General features: G+C 44.3%; 1 protein-coding gene across 13 annotated transcripts in view; it reads right to left on the minus strand.

Annotated features, from left to right (window-relative positions):
• The window catches only part of Dlg1 (MAGUK family member discs large 1), a 279,659-nt gene that overhangs the window by 59,326 nt on the left and 195,605 nt on the right, over positions 1–24,728 (minus strand). For 12 of the 13 annotated variants that reach the window (XM_076807305.1, XM_076807301.1, XM_076807309.1 and 9 more), the window contains 2 exons: positions 22,470–22,632; positions 20,027–20,162 (listed from right to left, as the gene is read on the minus strand). In XM_076807305.1, the coding sequence (XP_076663420.1) occupies positions 20,027–20,162; positions 22,470–22,632 (299 nt within the window). The remainder of the gene's footprint in view (positions 1–20,026; positions 20,163–22,469; positions 22,633–24,728) is intronic. The other variant, XM_076807300.1, reaches the window with a different exon arrangement.

The raw sequence follows: 24,728 nt of genomic DNA on the forward strand, positions 1-24,728 counted from the left end.
TCGCCCGCCTGAATCGACGCGTGTCCCTTCCTCTCCCTTCTTCGCCGCCGGATCCCGCGCTTCTCATTTTCTTTCCCCATTCTGCAGGAAATTCTATCGAAACCCGGTCTCCGTCACGCAACCTGAGTTAGCGCCGTTATTGATAGCTTGCGGGAAAAATGTGGCTTCGCTGACCCGCTGGGATGTGTCACCGTGTTAAAGAAAAACTTGCTTTGCAATTATAAAAATCGACGTTCGCGCTTTGAGTTTGGGGACTTGCAACACTTAGCCCATTGCACGTTCAGACGATACGAGGATTCAAATTTGATGGATTACTGTGAAAACGATGGCCTATCTTACTGCCTAATTATCTTAGCAGAAATGATTGAGAAGCAGCCGGCAGAGTATCGCGAAAAAGAACATTCTTTACCTTGGAAATCTACGTTGCTTTTCCCGTCATCCTAAGGGTGCAACTCACACACGTTCACGGAACCGAAGGATCTTGATCTGTCAGGTAGCTCGAACGTCGCGATCGAAAACTTTCTGCTATCTCTCCGTTATAATAACGGTATAACGAACTGCGCCGGCAGCGTCCTGCTCGCTTATATTTCTACGTCTATCGATACTGGAAGAATAGCAGGAAGCCGACAACCGCGACGGCGGTCAAATGCGAAATACAGGCGGCAGCCGGTTATGTGTGCACACCAGATGATAAGCATTCCGACGCGTCCTTTGAATCACGTAACGAAGACACGTAGCCGGCCACGCCATTTCCCTTCCGTCACTGTACGCACCCCTTCGCCCGCGCGCGTTTCTTTATGTAAACGTGCGAATGCGCGGAATGATTCATTGAGAGTCAGGCGAACCCCTAGATGTTCTTGGTACTCCGCGGGGCGGAGGTTTCTTATTAAAGACGCGGATCGAGAAGAATAACGTTCGACGTGGAGAATTTTCAAACGGGTAGGGGAGGAGAGTCCATCGATTCGATCACTGGCTGGGAATTGAAGAGTTGCAAATTTCTGCGAACCCAGGTTTTTGCGGGCTGCGGATGGAGCCTTTGTTCCGAAGTGTAATTGTAAAAACTGACCGGTGTCCACGGGGGTACAGGTGTGATACCTACGAAGGAATTTCGAGTTACAGTGGTCCAGGGCTCACGGAAGTGGAAGTACTCTTGTTGAGATAATACTTGACGTCTGGTGTTTGAGAGATTGAAGGACAACGGAAGAATAAAAGAAAGGTGACCGAGAAATTGTAAGAACAGTGGCCGAGGAACAAGGAAGTATCGATTAATAATCCTCAGTGATAATACTCGATCGTTGGCGGAATGAATCAGCGAATCGAGTGACTCACGCTGCAATCTGCAAACTCGCTAGACGCTCCCGTTCTGATCGTAAACCTGTTTGCGGTGGAAGTTATGTATTTAGTTACAGCGCTGATGGATTATCTATTACGACATTTTATGAGCCTTTACTATGAAATCTATAACCGTCGATGAGTTGGCCATTTACCCCAAAGTATAGGAGCCTCAGACGACACACTTGATACTGCTTGGCCATCGCCTTTAGAGAGAGACAGTCATTCGTGCGAGACTCTTCTACTAACCTATTCTACCAATTGAATTATTTACGTGGCAGGCGCAATATCAATAGCGATATAATTGATCAAATGATTCGTATCCAATTTATTTTCCCAGTACTAATAATAAGAGTGCTTATCCGAGTGAGGCGACGAATGTTTCCAGTACTGTACTCCCCGCGGCACGGTCCAATTTTTCAACAAGAATATACCACCTTCGTCGAGCTACCCATTCATTTCCAGTGCGAGTAAATAAAGAATCCGTATGGAAGACCCTTCTGTACGTTTCCTTGAATAATACAGTATTCATCTCTACTCGTTATAATCAAGATCCCCCGATCTCTCAGTCCACACGGGCGATGAATTAAAATTAGACGCCGGAGGTCACGCCTGAGCGTAACACGAACCTTATTGTTCCCCTCTAGGACAGTTGGTTTTAAAGGAATCATCTGCGCGCCAGAAACGTCATCGACTTCGATGTATGCACTCCGTGACACAGTTTGCCACAATGCTGCGCATTTAATCGCATAACCGTTCGTTGCGCAACCGTTCTTCCCATTGTGCCCGCCGCGAATTGCACGCTCGAGTCTATCGTCCCCGGGACGATCGACGATATATAATGGTCTTTTGTCTTTCTTCAGTTTCCAGCACGAAGACCTGGCGAACGATACGCGACTTGGACACGCAGCCCGGGAAGAATACCATTGCTTCCACATGCTACGTGGCCTCCAAGTGTTGTACTCGGCTGTATTGTGTCGCGAACAACACACTGGCCAAGATGAATGAGCGCTCTTACGGGGGACGAAATAATCGGTGGAAAAAATCTGTGGTTAACCGCATTCGAAGGCTCGTCGTTTGACGGCGAATTTATGTGACGTATGTGCATACTGTTGTAGATGATTCGAGTAAATTCTTAAGTGGTGCTACCAGAGAGAGAGGATCGCTTCAACTTTATGAACTTAACGCTTAACCGGCGACGTGGGGTATGGGAGACTCCTGCAGAATTATTATTCTTTGTAACACTTATACGTGTCGACTATCGGTCACGTGGATCCAAGTAGCTTCCTAAAGTTGGTGAAAGTTAATTTGCTTCTTATCTGTGGTAGCGTTTGAGTAATAGTTCTTGTGCTAATAACGTGGCGGAGTCTGTGAGACTCCACGTGATCGTTAAAGTAAGTATTTATTTATTTAAAGCAAGTGGTTCATTCTGAGCTTTACTGAATTTCTGCGTACGTAGTGCAGTATAGAGCAGTGACATTTATCATTATTTATTACTTGTTTTTATTTATTATTTTTAACTCCCGCAAACTAACGACTTGAAAATTGTAAACATTGCAACACATGTCAAGCAAAGCTGCATAGGAAAACATCTTATACGTGTTATAAATGTGGAACTGAATTTTTTTAATGTGTGCTACTCAAACAGTTTGTAAGAAGCACTCCGCAGAAAACAAATAACGTTTTCTTTCATTTTGTTCTTGCACTAGGTACTTTATGTACTGCAGTTTTCCTTGTAATTAATATATAGGTATAGATACTTCGTTTTTGTTTTGAATAAATTTATTTTATACTATGACCAAAACAAACACACATTTTCGATATCTTTTTGCATACGTTATAAATAGAATAAAACGTAACACCTATATTTTCCTTCTTTTCGTTCGACCTTGTCTTACAATATGTCGTGTCGTGAAGACAACTTTCAGTGGTTTCGAACAAAGCATGCAAAAATAACTCCAGTGCATGTTAAAAATAAATTTAAGCTTGCCAATGTCAAATTACTAAAGAGGAATCTGCGAGACTCCACGCCACCGTTTATGGCACAAAGTGGGTCGTCACCGGTTAAGGGTTAAGAACCTCCAACGTCTGTTGACTCTACAGATCGTACTATTGATTAGCAATATGCAATAGTTAAGTGACAGACCGTAGGATACCCTTAACTCTTGCGCAGAGAGAAGAAGAATCGATTAACTGATTGAGCTATCCAAAAGGACCTTTCACAGATTCGTCACACTCGAGTCAAACGTTGAGAGAATGATGGATGCCTGCAGTGTCTTCGATGGAACTTTTGCCACCAGCCATGTTACAAGATTTAGCGTCGAAGGAATTGCTTGACTGACAAGTCTTCCAGCATATAATTAAGAAGTTCATGCGCGAAGCATGACAGACGGGCGGAGAGTTTTCTTGCTTCGTAACAAAGTTTCGTACGGATCGACGAGGAGGGGTTGTTTCCTGGCAACAACCTCTTCCAGTTCGCTGAACAAGCTGTCGGAGCGCAGTTACGCTCGAGCCGAATCAGGATCTCCTTGCTCGACGAGGGTTAATTTCGTTATCCACCAAGTGTTTGTCCACCTAGGGTCGTTGTCACGGAGATGAACGACCGTCGAGGTGCGACCAGCCAACGACGACGGTGTTTAACACGGTTTTACAGACTTCCTGGTTTTAGTGAGTTAATCACGGTAGAGATACATCCGCTCGACAGACTTCTTCATTTTCTTGCGATAGAAACTGAGACGAAATCTGACGTTGGTGCATGAAACTCACGGTTCCCAAACGAATGTCAATGAATGTGGATATCAAAGGGATTAATTGTACTGTTGGATGCAAGAATGGCCTCAGGGTCTTTTTTAGATGAAACGCACAATTAGATTCATAATTCTTTTCTACATATGTCCTCTAACTTTCATTGCTGTATCCGTAGAATCGACAGGGCTATGGTAAATTTTGTAAATCGATGACGATCAACTGGCCCTAACATGACACGATCTATGACTATTTTTATGACAATATTCTTTCAATTTACCCCACATTTTTGTTAAATATTATGCAAATATTAAATAAATACTAATAAAAAGTAATGTTTAAAAAACAACATTTTTCTATATTTTTCCACTTTATGTAATAAGGGCCTGAGTGGGCTACCATTAAAACTAATCTCACTGGTTAATTTATTACATACTTCCGATTGTAACAATGCAACTACAAAGGAGATACATATATCAAAATTTTAAATATTATACCTAGACAGTTTTATAAAAAATATCTAACTTCGTGATGATTACAGGTACTTCTCTCGAAACTGGCATTTGGCACTGAGGCCCTTCTTGCGTCCAATATCTCCGCAGAGAAGAAAATGAAATGGAGCAGTTTCTTTACAATGGAAAGAAAAAATATATCGATGTGAACCATAGCAATTTCACAGAAACCTTTTTTAATATTGACAGTAAATTTGCTTAAATTATAATAAATTATTTCCTTAAATAGCGTTTCGCACGCAATATTTTTCTATTAACTGACTTTAATACGGGGACAAGCTGGTGGTTGCCTACGATATTGTTTTACATGTTCCCCGAGTGTTGCTCCCAAGGGGGACAAACGAACTTCTCAGTGGGTAAACTTGTTTAATGGACGGACAAGGAGTGGCTGTCCATAGTCTAGTAAATCTTCAGCCACCAGACCCCGAGTCAGCATTCAGGCTAGATTGCCAGTAACGAGATTTCGCTAACTTCGCGAATCACAGTCGACGAATGGATCTTTTCACCCTGTGTCGCAACCTTGCCGTGGACCACGATGCTTCACAGCGCGTCCCTCGCAGCTGCGAGAAACTTATCTAATGTAATTTCAGATCTAGCCTGGATATCGGATAGGCGGAGAGGTCGTGGGGAAGGTGAAATGGTTATCTCGTCGTTTTCGGGTTGTTAGGCACGCGTAGAACCCACCGGAGTTTCATACTTAAATGGAAAATTCATGTGCAAGCTCAAGGTGCTTCGTTTCCACATCCATGCATTTTTCCCCGCTACTCTGCCAATGGTGCAGAAAGCAGTCGGCTTTCACCTACCACCGATTGACCAAAGAAACGACCGCTTCTTTTTTTCCAAATTCATAGATTCATAGTTTCAGTTTTCGCTGTGCTGTGAATTTTAAGTCACACATTAAATCAAGTTGTAGATGACACCTATTCGTGGATATTACACCAGAAGAGTAATTATTCAGTTTCTCCATTAGCGAAGGCACAGAAGCCAAAGCCATGACACCGACGATGCGATTGTCAGCATATGGGGAAAAGAAGCCTCCAAACTAGGAATTGTAATACGATCTGACAGCGCGATCGACTTTCAGAGAACCCGACTACAGCGAAATCTGCGAAACCGTTTCCAGAGCTCGTTAGGCGGGATGAGTAACACTTTGTACTTTTCACACGTAACTCTAAACGCCATGAAATGGACGCCTCGCTAGGATGGAACGAAAGCGCGATTTAAACATTCCGCGGTGGTAACGCCATTAAAGGTATACGGGAATAATTCCCGATGTAGGGCGGCGGTGTCGTTATAGGCGGCACCTAAACCGAGGGGCACCGTAAAAAATTGAAACCGCGAGGGATTACACGGTTTTTATACGGGGTCGTACAGACGCTTTCGTACGTGTGGCACGTAACCGCGAGCCCGTAAAGTCACTCGAACTGAAATAAAGGCCGAGCCGGGTTACTCCCTTTACTGCTGACGATTCCATTCCCTCATGGTTTACTGACAGCTGTCGTCGTCGCTCATTGTCTTCCCGCCGTTAAGGTGACCGTAAACGTCGCGATAAAATGAAATCAGACGAACATTCCGGCGGAGCGGCGCAAAATTCGTTTGAGCGAGCAAACAGGGAAGAACAAGGGGGGTGCGTAGCTGCGGGAAGGTATCAAGCGTCAGACGCGAGATTTCCATAGCTCATTACACGCGCCGACGCGTGCAACGGGGGGGTGGATGGAACAGAAAGAAAATGACCATTCTCTTTGAAGTCGCGAACGGATCTCTCCGGGCCGCTTTTCAAATTATACCAAAGCGGAAACGTTTCAGACCAAACCCGGATCCTTTCACGTGACAAAGCCAGAATAACGCTTAACAAGCGTGTTTATGGGGGAAAAAGGAGACGGCGCGGCGGGAAAGGGACCTGTCCGTGGCAAAGTTCTCATTTCGCGGGTATCAAAAGGGCCGCAGGTGGTGTCTGCGCTTGCCTTCTGCGTTATTGACAGGCCGATCCTTTTGTTTCTCGCTATAAATCAATATCCGTAGACTGCTGCTGTCGCAGCGTACTCTCGACGACGCGGGATTAAAACCAGAACGTTGATCTTTTTAGAGAGCGAACGCGCTGACACCGACGGTAGGCGCGAGAAATTAACTGGCTTGCGTGCTACCCTCGCGAGAACGCCGAATACTTCAGCTTATTGCATCGATTTTCTGTTCCATTACGGAATTTCTCAAAACTGTATATAAATGAAACTTCAAAGATCTTTGAATGTTACAGAAGGGAGCTTTTAACTGCAGAGAGACAAACAAGGGAGGAAATTGCTCTTTGAACTGATTAACGCAGGCTAATTAACACGTCGAATGTGAGTACTGAAATTGGAGGACCAGCTTGTGTCAACCATCCTTTCGTATTCTGTGATACAAGATATAATTGACTTCAAAGATATTTCAGTAGGGGAGGCCGGGGCTAAAAGTTCCGATTTCGATAAAACATAAAAAATGACTGGAAAATAATGTAGTTATTCTCTTCACTATTGACTAATTTCTTGTTAAATTTATTATATCTTCTGATTTTAAGCTTGTGTTTAACATATTGTAATAGGTTTCCCATAGAAAGTAATTTATTTGTGGCTGATCGAAGCGGAACTTCTTACCCCTATATGGGGCAAGTTGTTATCGCATTGGGGTAAGTTGTTACTATGATATAAGAGTTGCCTTTTAATGAAATATTTCATTTTCTAATGAAATAAAGCAGAATTTTATTAATAATGGTTATTTATGAAGGTTCGGACCAACAAAAATGTATTATCTTTAAAAGAAAACCAAAAGCAACAGTTTTTATTTATCTTTACGCATATCTTCGATCGAAGTCATGTCCCTTTCCGCCTTTCATTCATATTGTTCGCATCTTAAAGCACAGCGGAAACAATTTATACATTTGCGGCAGGTCTGTGAAGATAGCACCCCCAAATTCGAATTTTTGGAAAAACTCAACGGCATTCGTTTGTCCATCGTTTGCCCACGTTTGCCCATCAAAAATTTTCGTTTGACCACCCTCCAAAAAAGAGTTATGAACAAAATAAAAAAATTGTCTTCATCACCCATCATGAATGCATTTCAATTTTTTAATAGAAGGATACGAATGTACCCGACCTGACCACGTTTGCTCACTCTCAGATTTCATTTGCCCACCCTCCAGAATTTAAATAAAAAATAAAAACCACGAAAAAATGGGTATAGATGAAGCGATCACGTTAAAGTTCGATTATTCTCGAAAATATTATCAAAATCGTTCTTTCAACGGTCCAGTTCGTTAGTTTAGATGTAGAAGAGATTTGCCCATCCATTAATTTCGTATGCCCACCCTTCAGAATCGAATTATTAATGAAGATAGCCAAGAAGTGCGGGACCCGTTGAAGCGATCGCGTTAAAGTTCGATTTTTCTGGAAAATATTATCAAAATCGTTCTTTCAACGATGCAGTCCGTTAGTTTAGATGTAGAAGAGATTTGCCCATGCATTAATTTCGTATGCCCACCCTCCAGAATCGAATTATTAATAAAGATAGCCAAGAAGTGCGGTACCCGTTGAACCGAATACATTTCCGTTCGTTTTTTTTCCGAATGAATTATCAAAATGGATTGTTCTTACCGTAAAGGTTAAAGGTGTTTGGTGACATGTTATCCACTTCAATTTGTATCGCTCATCGAATACTTCACACTTTTCACACATCTGCAGCATGTGCAGAATAATACCAGAGTGGTTTTCTAGTCATTTTTCACTAATTACCGCAATGATATCGCACAACGGAAAATAATATAATGTCACAGTTACTTCACAAGCCGTAAATGAACACACGATCTCGCAAGAGTTGCGCCCGAACTCTGTAGACCGACTGACTTTCGTGCGTCGTTGGAAACAATTCGAGAGTGTCGCAGACATCTGTTTACGTTTCGGCACGTTCGATGACGACACGCAGCGCTGCTACCCTAACTAAAGGGGCGCAGCGCCGAGTGCCACTGCCGAAACGTAAACAGATGTCTGGCGATACTCTCGAATTATTTCCAACGACGCACTTCTTGGCTATCTTTATTAATAATTCGATTCTGGAGGGTGGGCATACGAAATTAATGCATGGGCAAATCTCTTCTACATCTAAACTAACGGACTGCATCGTTGAAAGAACGATTTTGATAATATTTTCCAGAAAAATCGAACTTTAACGCGATCGCTTCACCTGTACCCTTCTTTTCGAGGTTTTTATTTTTTATTTAAATTCTGGAGGGTGGGCAAATGAAATCTGAGAGTGGGCAAACGTGGCCAGGTCGGGTATATTCGTATCCTTCTTTTAAAAAATTGAAATGCATTCATCGTGGGTGATGAAGACAAATTTTTTATTTTATTCATAACTTTTTTTGTAGGGTGGGCAAAAAAAAAATTTTTATGGGCAAACGTGGGCAAACGAAGGACAAACGAATGCCGTTGAGTTTTTTTAAAAAATCGAATTTGGGGGTGCTATCTTCACAGACCTATCTGCGGCGGGGCAAGTTTTTACGGTAACAACGTGCCCCAAGTCACGGTAACAACTAGCCCCTACCGACACATGTAGCAATTTCAAAGATTATTCTGCTTATACATGTATTCAAACGATAAACACTATTACACCATGTTCTTAAATGTCATTTGATCCATAAGAACGATTCAATCTATAATATCTACGTTAAATAATTGAAATAGACCAAAAAGTAATGATAGAAAAATTTTTACTTATCTGGTACGCGACTAATAGGTCCTTGCTTACAACCACACAATTCGCTGTCGCGGACGCTATTAAAGTGGGGGACAGAGTGGCGTGATCAACTCACACGGAAAAAATAATTTAAAGTACAACGCTCTTTTTATTTTGAAGATAGAGCCGTCGGAACAACTTACCCCCGGAACTTTTAGCCCCGGTCTCCCCTACCGTACTTGAACTTGGCGAGTGTTTAATGAAGGCAGAAATGAGTTTCAACATTCACCCGATTCGAAATCATTTACGGAGGCAATTCCTGAACGAAAATAACGCTCACCGTTTGTTATTCTTCACTTGAAATAACGATGTTATATTATTTAAGAGGTCGTTCTACTTTGAACCGCCGACAAATTAAGCTATTTTTAAAAATATTTTTCTCAGTAAATGCAAAATGTAATGAAATTAATCTTTTTGGTATTTATTAAGCTACTCTTATATTATACAAAAAAAATTAAAATAGAATTTTTGCAATCTGTTTTAATTGTTTTTTTACAGTATCAATATGGCACCTAACAAAAAGAGGTATGTTCACGGCGTAGGTGATTTCCCGGTTCAGGCTTATCCGAATAAAAAAATTCCAAAAGATTCATAATCTGTATGAGTGTTGCTATAGCCCCTAGGTCAGTTAACAATTTTTGTTGAAAAAAAAAGAAAATGACACCGGTTAGAAAAAAAAGTTTGACAAAACACTTATAAGGATGTATTCTCGGGTGTTCCATGAGAAAAATCTCGGTTATATCTCGATGTAAATTGTTAATTGAGCCAGTGGCTACAGGGGCACTCATACAGATTAAGAAACTTTTAGAATTTCCCGTTTCGGATAGGCCTGAGCCGGGAAATCACCTACGCCATGAACATACCTATTTTTTGTAAGTGCCATATTGCCACTGTAAAAAACAATTTGCAAAAAGGTGTGTTTAATTTTTTTTGTATAATATAATAGTAGCTTAATAAATACCAAAAAGATTTATTTCATTATATGTTGTATTTACTGAGAAAAAAATCTTTACAAATAGTTTAATTTTCCGGCAGATCAAAGTAGAATGACCCCTTAAATGTAAGATTCTAAAGCTTCCCTCATTCAACAAATCGATTCTTCCTCCAACCCGACATTGCTTCTAAGACTTTGTCAAAACTACGAGTGAAATTCCAAGGAGATATTAGAAATTACTTCCCCTGGAAAGTATAAATAACAGTTTCTCTGTTCGAGCAAGTATAGAAGTGTGCTTTAAACGAGCGTCTTGACCCACATTTCTGACACGATCCATCAAGTCAGCCGGACTTCCTCGAGAGCATGTCACCCCCGCACCCTCTCCCACTCGATTCCACGGTAACGCGAGAAAGGGGCCCTGACTTTTCATTAATTCTTAACGGTGTCCAAGATCTGCGTCGAAGGAAACTCCATTTATAATGCAGGCCCCACTCGACGTGTTCTCCACCGCCGAGCAATCTCTAAATCCTTTCCCACGTTCGCCACGCTCGAAATTCTGCGCCTCTCCTGTGGTGTACGCCTGCCATGTGCACGTAGACGCGTGTCAAAGCGGAAAGTCCCGGGATTAACGTATGGCTCGGTTGGCGATTTAATTGCACAAGTCCATTGTCGGCTGTTCCAGTCACCGTAAACGGAGAGAAAAATTAAGGGCAGCGAGTAGTATCGCGACGAACTAAATGAAGAGGAAAATGGATGGTAGAGGGAAAACGATCATTTCTAAGAGAGACTGAAGTTTCAAAGGAATCGAGAGCTGAATTTCATTATCGTGTTTAAGAAGAAACGAAGAATCACGTAAAATCTGAACAGGGGCGAGAAACAAATTGCTGGGAAGTAAAGAAATGAAGAAATTTAAATTATGAATGTCACATTATGAGTATCAGCGACGCTCCCTGGCCGTTTTTCAACGCGTATAATTAGGAACACAAGCGCAGCCTACTTTCTGACGTGCAACTGGCCGCAAGCTTCGCAAACAGCCGCAGCTTGGCAAGAACTCCTCTTCCCCCTGCTTCTTGTCCTTTGTGTCACGTTCTTCGCATAACTTCTAGCCAGTTAATGAAGCACCCCGACCACTAGCCGCAGCGATAACGGGGAACTTTGACCCTGTCGCTGGGCGCTGCTTTGCACCTTGATGCCGTGCAGCCTTCCGCGGGAATATGAACGGCGAAAGAGGCCACGTGAAATTCTCGACAGACTTTACGATCTTTTAATGTCTCGGCACCGGCCAGTGAATGTGCATGGATGAGCAGCTTGCAGCAAATCCGTTTTGCTAATCAATTCCACGACGGGTGAGAAGCTTCGTTATGTACTACGCACCACACCTTCGCGTGAAAGCCACTTTGATCCATCAATCTCTGCCATTAGCCATCCACTTCGGTACTTTTCCAAAGCAAGCATTCTAGGAAACTCTCTAATCTTTCAAATTCCGATCGCGCATCGAAGCACGCTCGATCTTACCTCCAACAACTCTCGAGAACCCTAAGTAACGTTCATACACGAGGTACCTACTTAAGTTTCAATTTACGTGATTTCTGTGTGTCAGAAACTCTGTAAGCCTGTAGTAGACTCGGTGGCAAACTTTTGTAGAACTCACTCTACAGTTGCGGAATGCAGAATGTGTTTCTGTTCCAATAAACTACCCTTTACAAAAACACACCCGACCCTCTGGTTCACGAGCATCTTTACGCCCTCTTAATAACCCCCGCAGGACTCGTTCCACGAAGGGAAAAAGGTAGAATGGAGGAACATGATCGCGACAGGAAAGGCACCACCTTTGACCCCGATTTCGATTCCCCGCCCCCGCCCTCCCCCTTGTCACATGCGTTTCGCATAAGGATTATTTATACGACACGACATGGGCCGTGAAAATCCTCGGGTCGGGATACAACAAACTTGTTTACGAGCGGTTGGAGCCTGAACGGGGGCCCAAATGACCGATACATGTCCACCAACGGTATTCCCCCGAATCCTTTTCCCCTCGTGCCCCCTCGCCCCGAGGATCAATATGTTTCTGGCGTGACACTGGCAGCCCGGTGAAACGTGCTGGAAAACTCGTGGCGCCTTCGCAGAGGCAGACGATAAATCTTGATTCCGAGGCATTGATATGCCGGGACGGCGCGGCTCAGGCAAATGCTCTGCCGTCGTTTAAGCGCGACTGAGATCGATGGATGACTTCGACGAGATAACTTCGATCCACGTCCTCGCCCGAGGGGTGTAAATTCTCTTCGATCTGCATCTGCGGCCTTGTCTCGCGAAATTACATCTCTGGCTTGATAACTGGCTGGTCGAAGTGAACATTGCTTGTCTGTTCATCTTTTTTGTGCACCACGGGCGCTGGATCTTCTTAGTTGCAATTGAATTATATGTATGTACCTGGTGCGACGAGTTATGTACCTAAGTACTGTTCCACTGGACAGAGTTGAGACTTCCGGACTGATTCAGTATCTAGAACTGGCGGATTGAAGGGTGCCAATAGTCAGGCGATATGTCTGTGTTTGAATGAGACATCCTGCGTCGGTATAACAACTTGTACCAGCCCCAACCGACAAGTTCGCTCCTCGGTCAATATAACGAAGCCCATCCACCGGGAAGATCCAAATTGCACAGTGACGCGTCGAACTGACTTTATTGACGCAGAGATTGATGCACCGCTTGGGAACAAACACAGCAATCAGCCGGTCGAAATGGCCATTTGCATTTTGACGCCTCGTTAATTGCATCCGCGTGCACCGGTGTCCCGACCTTCCCCGTTACAACCTCCGCATTACAAGTTCCATATTTTGGACTGACAAAGTACAAATCGCCTGACGTACGAGGGCCGTTCCAAGCAATCAACGCGATGCGATTCATTCGATCCTCCATCATATTTCTAGGGCCACTCCCATCCTCGTAATTAACGTCTCGATTTATCAGCGAATGCTTCTCATCCGATTAGATCGTGTCAACGCGATCTGTATTTCGTGCGTCGCATAATCTGGGGCGATAAGTGATTCATCGCGACAAGACGAACTCAGCAATTCCGTTTTGACGAGGTCGCGACGATGTCTCAGCAAAAGAAAATCCCCAGGAGCCGATCAACGACCGCGACAGTCGAGCGCTGGTTAGCACTGCCTTGCAACCGACAGATCCCGTGCATCGATGGTGTCAGCGCGGCTTCGAGGATGCGGAATCAGCGCGATGATAGGCCTAATTTCGTCGGCCAACTATGCAAATTCCCCGCGATCGGTCTCGACCTTCAGGCAGAGTTTTTAAGGTACGACGTCTGGTCTGGTCCCGCGACAATGCCGATATCATACCTTACGCCTATTAGAGATCGTCTAATCATCGGCCCAAAGAACGATGCCTTCACTTGAACACTATCGATTAGACCAGCGCACTACCCGACAAACACACTCTGAATATTTGTCAAAATACTTAACTGGCCGCCCTGATGAATATTCAAGCGGATGACGCAAACCGCAGCGCTCGCGTTGAAAACCGTCGCGGTGCGTGCACCAAGGCCGCCGAAAAGCACGGGGGCGAGTGGAAAAGGACTCGCAACAAAACGATGTCCGCGCGTCTCGCGGACAAGCGTTTTTCCATTAAAAGTCGCCAGAAATAATAGCCAGACGAGAGCATGTGTAGCTGGAGCAAAGGGCGGTTTCACGCCGAGCAATTTCTACGGAGGAAAGGGTACTTTGCATCGAAGAATAATGGATTTCCCGGCGCGAGATGATCCTCCATTATCCGCACGGGTTGAACGGGCCCGGGATTTTCCGCAGGCTCCTCTCGGAGAAAAGCTCCGCGAATTTTTATCCTCCCACATCGCGACGCCTTTCTAAACGCGACACCCGGATTGCCCCCATTGTTCCCGTGACTCTCTGGTTCCTGTGAGGTTTCGTTCGCCATTTCTCTTCCCCGGCGGTTGTCGGCGACGCGACGACTACCGGGGTAGACCCTCGTTGTACCAGCGACGGAAGGAAGTTTCATTTTCTGATCCTCAGGGACACCTTTCTCTTCGCGGACAATCGTCCCATCTCGGGGGTGCGCATCTATTTTCGCGGATTTCTAATCGTCCGATCGCGCTCGAGTGTTCCTTGGACCTTTGTGGCTGTCTACGTGAACGCTTGAAACACTCGCGAAGCTGTAAATAAGTTGGTAGAATTCGATCGTGTCGCGGGGCTGCAGGGAAGTAATAATTTTCTATCGTTCGTGGGGGTTCGTGATGAGAGACGGTATAAGCCTGTGAGGTTCAGTGAACCGTGGCGTGTCTTTCATCCGCGAGAAATTTAATTTCACCCGGTTCTTAGGATTCTGTGTTGTCTCGTTCAAGTGGCATCAGACGCGAACGAATATATGTTTTAAGTGTAGCAGATCGATAGCAGCGATACCATGTATTACGTAAGCGAAACTGTCGAAAGCCAGCAAGCTCGCTCGTGACCCGGACCAGCTATGACCTTGGCCTGCATTCGGGGGCTGCAACTGCAGAGCTATCTACACAAGTGCGTCGGCTGCACGTTCAGTATCGTACGCGAGCCGAGCTGCATGTGTGCGCGCATTTTGTCCGCCAAAAAAGGCAAGTTACTGTCAGTTTCAAAATACACGATTTCTCGAATCGAGTCGCAGAATTTGTATGTGTCTCGATTATGAGTGTCGAGAAATGTGGAAGTCAATCGCAAAAATGTTTTTCCACGGGAAATCGCAAATGGTTTTGGCGACATTATTAGTTTGTCCCCGGTAATAGTGAATTTTAAAAGTCTCAAGTTTTGAAATTTCTTGATTTGATTAATATTTGCTTTCTACTTTAATGCTAAGTGAGGACCTTGCAGCAAGAGGGATGCAGCTCCATCTTTACCAACTTCAAGTGAATTAGAAAAATCTGTTTATAAAATTATTGCTTCGACTAAAAATTAAAAAGAGAACACTAATTGAAACAAATATATTTTCACACAATATGTAGTAGTTATTGAGTTGATCAGTTTTTATTTTTATTTGTGGCAATTTTTTCAAACCTGGAGCTGCCCAAAACAAAAATAGGGTATAGAACAGTAATGGTCGTAAATTCAAAATTTGAAATAAATAAAATTTTATTTCGCGTATATTACACGTCATAACTAAAAAAAGAACTGTAAAAAATGGAACTGCATCCCTATTGCGGCAAGGTCCACATTGCACAAATATTTTCAACGCGGAATTGTTGTGCGAATCTCTTTTGAATGCATCTGTACGTTCAAACACAAGCACACTCGAGCTTTTCCAAGTTTCGTGCACAAGTGGCCAGCTGTGTTAGTGTGCTTGCAAGCATACCGTGCGTGTGTATAGATCGCTCGTAGCTGAGCCACAGCAACCGTGCCAAGAATTCGCCTCCCCCTCCACCCTTTCCCAGAGGGTGAAGCTGACCACAGAGCGGAGCGTCGGTGCTTCCTCAACTACCATGCAAACCTATGGACACGTTCTAACCACTGACACGCGCCAGAAACTCTTAAACTTCCGGTTCGAAGAAAATGTTCAAGGTTTCCTGGGAGAAACTTTTATGTACAATTTGTACAACATGGTCGAAGTTAATTGTGCTCACGAATAAAATTCTTACGAACGTTAAGAAACTGAAATTGTCCCAAGTTCTTCGGTGAACATTTTACATAAAAACGATCGGCTGCAATTTTTCTGAGGTAGAATACGTATGTCTTCCGTTCATAAATTATTAAACCAAACTTAAAGTCTACTATAAGATGAAAAATACCTCGAAACCTACAGAAACATACAAGAGATTACAGGCTTAAAATCAACGATCTGGGACACTTGTTTATCATTCAACGCTGCTTTGTAATATTCGAAACAGTTCAAATCGAAAGGATCAGCCAAAGTATTACATAAATCCCCAAGGATTACATACTGTCAACATTTCAGCAAAATTAAAATGCACCGAGTAATTCTGCGTTTTAATCGTTCCTCCGATAACGGGGGGTTACTGATAATAGTGGATCGTAGCCCCCGTGAAAAAGTCCAGGTACAATTTCGCCGGAGATTTATTACCGCGTGGCTGAACATTGCAATGAAGTATAAACAAACGTACAAAGAAACCGTTGCGCCGGTATTAAGGTTAAACGGCACCCGGGGATCGTGATCGGCTTGCAGCGCTGCAATATCTGCGTTTCAGAGCTCAGGTGCATCCAGGATTTATGAACGCGTTTAACGAGCCAGGCCGGCGCGTCGAATTCTTCATAGGTATTGCAGAGGATTAGAAAACCATAATTCTCGATGATTAAACGCCAGTTATTTACAGAACAGATTCACCCGCGTATCACGTATAAGCTTAATAACGAGACCCCATCGCGTTCGTTCTGTTTGCCACGGTAATTGACTTGGCCAAAGGGAAATTAAGCCACCGTCGCACTTGCACCAAGAAAAACATTTGCTCAACAGCTCCAAAACGTTAGAACAAACCTGGCACGCGTGGCTTAATGGAATTCGGGTAAATGGGAGAAACGCTGAGAGACATTTACGAAAGACCTCGATGGTATCGAAGCTACCAGTGTTCGCGGAACACCAGAAATCTCGTATGAAAATATTTTACAGCGAATCAAATTATCCCCCCCTCCGAGCGTCTTAGAAATTATAACCTATATAGTTTGTGCGTCGAAATGATACGTTCGGGACGATTTACGATCTAATCTTTTTAACACATTAAAAAGAGCTTTCCTCGGCACGAAATGTTCACGTTGAGTTCGATTGTCCGAGGTGTCAAGTTTGGTTTCGAGAAGCAATTAACTCCTATGGTCTGCGAGCGTTGCCATCGATCAAGGTAGAAATTACTGTTGACGCGTTGAAAGGCACGACCATCGTTTCCCCTCGCGTGGCGGTATTTCACTTTCGCCGATCGACGTTCTCGATTGTTTTTCGGTAATTCGAGGGAAGCCGAGAAATACGAGACGCTCCGCGCGGGGAAAACAAGCGGAACCACGACGGAATCAATTTGCCCGAAGAAAAGATAGAAAGCGTAACGCCGGATTGATATTTACTCGACTCTGAAACAACGATTCTTATCGACTTTTAAAAATCACTTAGCCGTTTCCACGAGCATCGCACGAACTTCTCGGACGGCGCTCCAGTTTTAGAACCGCTCGCTGCTGGCCAATCGTCACTATTTTCTGCTTTCCTGACCTACAAACAACTGTCCGCACTTCTTTCCTGTGCACTAAATTAACTTATCAATCGAGCTTCTGTCGTAATATTTTATGGCCAGCGTTGGAGACACCCTTAACAAGCATCTTGAGCACCGGATTGATTAAAAACTGCAATTAGCCGTAACCAGTAGAACGATTAAAACATCGAAACTCAGCCCCCCTGCTATCTTTTTCTACTAATTCATCACTTCATAAAAGAATGCCAGGAAGGAGATCCTCCAGACTCTGAGGTAGGGACGAAGCCCGCAAGTTGCCCGCATCCGCGTGCCAAATAATTATTCTAATACCCCTTAAAGTCCAAGCAACTTTCAGCGGAACGCGACGGGGGTTTGCAACCGTGGATAAATTACTGCCGCGGCGTAATGGTTCCAGCTAATTTACGGAGGGCAGAAATTAAAGTTTTTTCCGTACATTTGCGCCGAGTACCGTAATAACTCGTCTTCTATATCCCCACCCTCCTCCTCCAACCCCCGTTCTTCCCGTTGCAACCCCTTTTGCCGCGCGCGAGTCTATTTTCCGGCTTCTCTTTTCCGCATCTCAAGTTGGGACACGCGAAATCCCCCCGGGCGAAATCCGATTCTTCGACCACACGAGGGATGGGGCTTGAAAGTTTAACTGGAAGCGGAAGAAGCGGCCGAAGCACGTCCAGAGAAAGAGTGGAGGGTAGGAAGGAAGAACTAATTGCAGTTTTGACTACTCCGGGAACTGCGAGCCGAGAGCCCTCCCTCCCCGCGTTAAATATTGCCATGAATGGAATATTTCATTAAGTGCGGCCACGGGAAAGTTTCGCGCACCTGCGGGCAAGGTGAGGTTTGCTCGCTGCCAGCCCCCGCCGAAGATGCTCCCGGGGTGCAGTCGGTTTTCCTCGATTACCCGTCAGTCGGCGGAAATTTGCGGGATGCGAGGGAATTGGAGTTTCGAATCTTATTCCTATACACGTTATCCCAAGTTTCGAGCTGCTAAGATTTACGAGGGCACCTCGTTGCAACACAAATTCATCCTGTTAAAGACAGCGTTTACCATCGGCGACAATACGCTACTATCGATACCTTGGTACTCCCTAAACATTCATGTTCCACTGTGACAGTCTCGATAAAGCTACACGAAATTCCCAAGTAACATCTCCGATCATATGAACCAGTCACTGCAGCATTGGCATACGGTGGACAGTTCCGAACTCGAAGTCTCCAGGGCGCTTCGATCGTTCAGAGACTGGGCTAGACAGAAGCACAGTTGCAGGCGCCAACGAAACCAGAAGTCCCCGCGACGCTCGGCTGACCTTAACCCGTTCGAACCAACGGCGCAACGTTGTTGTATCCGGAAGCAAGGGGGTCCGGGTGAAGGGGCGCGGAAACTGGACCAGCGGACACCAGAGGAGGTTTGCTGAGGTACATAATGTGTCCAAACCAATCCTGTCTCTGGCAGGCGGACCGATTCGATAAGCTCTTAATCCATCGGCAATTAGTTCGCACAGTGGCCCGCCGCAACCTCCCCTCACCTGCGCCCGCTTCCTAAAGCTGCACCCTCTCTCGCAAATGATCGCTGTCTCTGTCTGTTTCCTCGAGTGGGAGGCCTCCCCCGTGTCCTCCCTCTTTCTCGCTGGTTAATTCAACAGTCTCTGTGACTGTATAATTAACCACCACCGGGGTACAGGCGCGTATGTGCGCGCGCGTGTGCGTGCTTATGCACGGAATGCTGTTGCAGCTCGCGCACGATATTCACGGACCAGCGATTCGTACAATAACGAGAGGTATCCAGGAAACAGTTTATGCTTCAAGGGTTCCTTCGCTAGTACCTACTCTTTTTTTTTTAACGAATGTGCATGCGCACGCTCTCGACTAACTTTAGTCGGTGAACATATAGGTGATATAATTTTAATTTGATAATTACTTAGTTGCGATACGTTTCAAGAATTCTGTATTCTCACCCTTCTCGATTTCAATCAAGTTGGGCATTCATTACTGTTTTCTAAGTTAAAGTGAATAGTCCCGCGTGAAGCATCGATTCATTGTCGTTCTTCTTGCCCTATTTGGTTCGCCTTGATCTCATTTCTATGGACGAACTGAATTTCTACTGGTAGTTCCAATTCACAGAGCTAAGAATCTACAGAAGTTTTCAATCATCCGTTACAAGGCACCTCGATATAACGTTCTACGAACATCCACGCTGCTTTGTCGTGTTCTCCAGGAGGAATCTCAGCCGGCAAGGCGCAGCCGAGAAACTGGCGCACTCGAGCAAGATAAAAATATGGAGGGGAAAGAAAAAAGTGGCCGAAGGGGGACACGGACCCGCGCGATATTCGGGCGATTCGTTCTGAAAGAAGTGTACGCGACGTTCTGGCTCCTTATTTTCCGAACGGGCGAAGCTTCCGTGTCGAGGAAGAGATGCAGAGACAGGGCGAACGGTTCCCGCGCGGAGAATAAAAGCAGGAAAGACGAGACTTCAAAAGAGCACAAGAGGGAACAGCTGCTTGGTACTTTTGTCGTAAAGAGGAGTAAGCATACTTCGAAAGAACTCACCGTGATACGTCCTCCTGAGAAACAGCTCGTGGCGTGGCCGCGCCGTGAAGAGCTAGAGACGACGCGTGACGTGATTCTTGCGAGTACGGCAGGGTCGAGTTGTTCTCCAGCGCCGACACGGAGCCATTTTGCTTTCCTATTTGTCAGAGGAACAGAGAAAAAAAGAACAGCCAATTTAGAAGTTTCCATTCGCGCGGTAGAAAGCCACTCCACTCGCGACTTTCAGGCGCTAGTCAACCTCTGCTCTCGAAATCACGAAAGTTTGAACGATACTCAATGCACAGTGCGCTACAATTACCCCCACTGCTCGAATTAATTAGGGGATCACCGATTCAAGTGATTCCATCGACCACAAAGGTACCTCCCCGATACTTCCAACCCTCCGAGTTGTTAAAAATACATTTCTTTAAACATGCAACGTTTCCTTTATCTTTGCAATTTTGCTAATTTTCCTGCACTCTCAAGAATCGTGATTCCTTAACAATTTCAAGCAGTGTACACTCTGAAACGCTTAAAACTCTCCCAGAATTAGGTGCACCAGTTCTGCTCGTCCGTGGAAATTAAAGCAAACATTATTCCGGAAGCGGAGGTCTTCCCGCAATTACGTTTCCGGGGGTGGTTGGGGGGGCGAACTCTTTAAAGCGTGATTCGAATGCGGGAAGTTGAAGTCGCCCGGTTTGTCGCAGTTTTTGCGCGTTTCGCGCCGACGACGAGCACCGCGTGGCGTTTGCGAAACGAGTCGGTCCTCGGGTTTATTCGCAAAGGCCCGAGAGAAGTTTACGAGCTCGACTTTATGAGCGCGATGAATAAGTTACGCCCGATCGTCAGAGCGGCCGGGATGCTGGAGGATCGCGAAGACGTCATGAGGATCAAAAATTCATTTCCGCGCGGGCACGGGTGAGCCAGGGAGAGCGGTCATCCCCTGTGTTTATATTCGCCCTGGGAATCGCGGGGAATTGAAAGAATTACGGGGCGGTGAAATTTTGCAAATTAATAAATAACACTGCCACAAGCAACTTACGAATGCATTTCGGTGTGGCCAGGTAATACGCGGGCACACTCAGAACGTCGACTGCTTACCTATACCAATCTCCGAGGGTTCGGGTTCACCTCTGAAGGTTGTACCTCTATCGTACTTTGTTAACTGACGTTAAGGTTTCTCAATAATTTAATAAACAATTATGAAACCGAAGTAGGGTAAACTTGCCTAAATCGTACCCCTTAAGAACAAATGCTTATTATATGAAAAAAGAACAAGGAAATTGAAAGAAAATTAGTAGTAATCAACTCTTTATTAGTAGAATAAACAGTTTTAGAAACTCAAGCAACAATAAATAATCAACTTCTATTCATAAAAACGATTTATTCTTAATATAGAAAAAAAGTACGATGTAGGATAGTGTTCCTAAATCGTACCATACTTATCCTAATCCGTACTTTCTAATTTAATTACTACATTCATCACATACATATTCAAAAGTAAATCTATCTGTTCCCGCACCAAGCTCGCGTACCCACATTTTGCACTGCGTGGATTGTATCATATTTTCCTGTCTATTTTCTTGACACAATTTACAAAACTAGCTTTCGTTTTCATCGTCTTTCTTCTTCTTCTTCTTTCCTTTCTTTTGTGTATTGGTTTTGGCGGTATTTTTCCTCTTACGAGTTTCCTTTGCTGTTCCGGTTTTCCTGGTTATGATTAGATTGTTTTTGTATGTTCGTCGATGTCAAAGCAAGAAATAAACTTGAAAATAGACGTAGTTTCACCTAGAAATTTCTTTCACTGATTCTCACAAATCGTAATTATACAAAATCTTTAAGAATCATAGCAAATTTTTAGTGAAAAGTACCCGAAAAACTCACCTGCTTTATATATATTTTTTTTTTGCGGAATGACGGCATGGTGACTCGGCTTGTTAATGGCGTATGGCTAACTGTTGTTTACACGATTCCGACTGCCTTAGGTTAAAAGAAACAGCGGAGGTACGATTTAGGCGCAGGTATGAATTAGGCAAGTTTACCCTCCTACTGGAGAAGTAAGACTCTTCGCTAATCAAAACTTCTTAAGGCAAGTTTTGAGAATTTTCAGTATCAGGCACGCTTTCCCAGCGTGTACCATGCATTCGTGACAATTCGCAACGCCATCATTATTAATTTCCACGGCAACGAGCCCGCCGAAGGACGGAACAGCGATATTCTAAAGCCCGTTTCCGTTTCGAACAGCAAGAGAAAGAATTTCCTCCGCGGTAGAACCGCGTCCGGTGGCACGAACAAAAGTACCGCCGACGTTTTTTCGCGTCGCGCAAAATATTTATCGTCCCGCCAGGCAGCGTCGCGAAAATTCGAGAAGAAAAGATCCCGAAACGACGGGGAAGGAAAGCCGCGGACACGAACCTGCCCGGGAATAATATATGTGAATAGAAACACGCGGGGGATAGCTTACGTGGTTGTGGCGAGAGTGAATTGTCCGAGGCCATCGGGGGTGGTGGCGGGGGCACGATTCCGGTCTCCGGTTTCGCCACCAGAAGAACCACGCGATCCTGGGTCGCCTTCAGCGTCGCCACTGCTTCCTCGTGCGTCACATTCTCCAGGTTTTTGTCGCCCTGCTGGAATCAAAGGAACCCTCTTTTTTATCATCTCAATATGTGGGGGGAAAGCCGATACGGTGAAGAATTTTCGGGCCAGAGACTTATTGTTTCATTGCGTCTCGTTAATCGCTTGCATCTGCATCCCAGAGTTAAGGGCCGGATGATTTGATTTTTTGAATATTTATAAATCCAGAAGCATCACTGTACGATACGAGACAACCCTTTACTGGCGATCGTTTAGCTCTAGAGTTTAACTAATGAGACTGGTTTGAAAATCGCAGAAGTTTTCCTTGGATTTTGTTCCTCGAACCCAAGGAAGACTTTTAGGAGCCCGAACTGGTTCTCCTTGTTTCGTTATTCGCGCTTCGTTAAAGCTACAGTAACGAGTAAAAAAACATAGTTAATAAGATCAAGGATGGCAGACATGTCTGAAAGAATACAGGAGATATGGCCTTCTATCATCATTCATTTCTCGCGCGAAATATTTCCCTTCGTTCATTCACGGCCGTTCATTCATCTCAATTTCCTAACGTATTCTTTCTCGCCGTTGTGTCGCCTCTATTTATCCATTTTTCACCGGGAGCGGTGTAAAAAATGGGATAAGAATGAAATTGACTGGAAAAATGCGAACCGCCGCGCGCGCATCGATCGAGATTTACCGAGACACGGTAATTGATTTCTTCCCTTCAATTTCTCCTGTCAATCACCGTTCCTTTATCCGTTATGGAGCACCGAGAGATGGATTACAGAATAAATATTGCGAGAATCACGCGCTTTTGTCTGTGTCCGTCGTTTATATCCCAGCAAACACAAAAATTTCATTATTTGTAAGGTAAACGTCAATATTTGTAACGTAAATCTCAATATTATATATTATTCAATATAATAATTTAATAATTATTCATCGCCACACGTTATCCAGCGCGTAATTAGCCATCGATGGCTAACACGTGAAGAAAAGTCACCGTCGGGGGGGAACTTTCCACCCTGTGTCATAAACAACTGACGAACTTCTAGCAGCGTTCGTTGTTCGCAAGTATATGCCGACATGCAATCATGCAGAAAGTTAGATCGACTTGCAATCTGCCGTCTAGAGCGTCCCGAAAACTTTTAAATAAATCGCCCCCTTCTCCCTTGAACCTCCAAAGAGCCTCTATCAATTGCAACGTCTTGGCGTGTGGCAATCTATTTAAAAGTTTCACCAGCTTTTTAAATGTATACTATATCGGCCAACAGTACAAAACCAGCCGACTTATTGCTCCTTTCTACCAAGCTGAAGGTGTATATTTATTATCTGCCATACGATGACCAAGGGGTAGGTTATCAATATTTTATTCTTCAGCGACTCTAATACATGGACATGTATCTTAATCTTAATATATAATACAGAAAGCTTCTATATGTTTGTGAGCTTCTCTGTCGCTTAAAAACTTTGAAACGATAAACTCTGAGATCACGAAATGTCACTCAGCTCATTACGCCTTGACTAATCCAGATGAATGTGACCATTTTCAGAAAAAAACTAAAAAAATTATTTTTTTATAAAATCACAATTTAAATTTCAGGCGAAGCCGAGTGGTAAAGCTAGTTCAACTATGGAAGAAATAATTCACACTATAATTCCTAGTATGACCTACAGAAAAGTGACGCAAATACGTAATACCTGAATTCAAGTGAACACGGTATATGGAATAAAAATATGGAGATGCAATAAACGATACCACACGAATCGAAGCAACAGTACGAGGTCAAAATGCCCCGAAGGAAGAAACTTCGAAGTCATTGTTCCATGACGACGTTGAAACGTCCGTTTCATGACTTTCGTGCGTTTTAAAATTGCGCCTTTCTCAACTATAAATCAAACTGGCCGATGTGGCGACTTTAATCGCAACTTTTTTGGCGACGAGTCTCGAGGGGAGGACGCGCGCGAAGAAAAGGGCAAACCGTCGAAGCGGAAAATGGCGGGAAGCTGCGAAACTACGAGGCTTGCACCTGCAACCACAGCAACGAGCCGTGCACACTCGATGGAAGCTATCAATTACTCGTCGGTATCAAAAACCACTCTGATCTATTTTTCGTGGGCCCCGTACGGTCGCTCGTTTGTGGATCGAGAG

This window comes from Andrena cerasifolii, chromosome 2 (assembly GCF_050908995.1).
Source record: "Andrena cerasifolii isolate SP2316 chromosome 2, iyAndCera1_principal, whole genome shotgun sequence".
Lineage (NCBI taxonomy): Eukaryota > Metazoa > Arthropoda > Insecta > Hymenoptera > Andrenidae > Andrena > Andrena cerasifolii.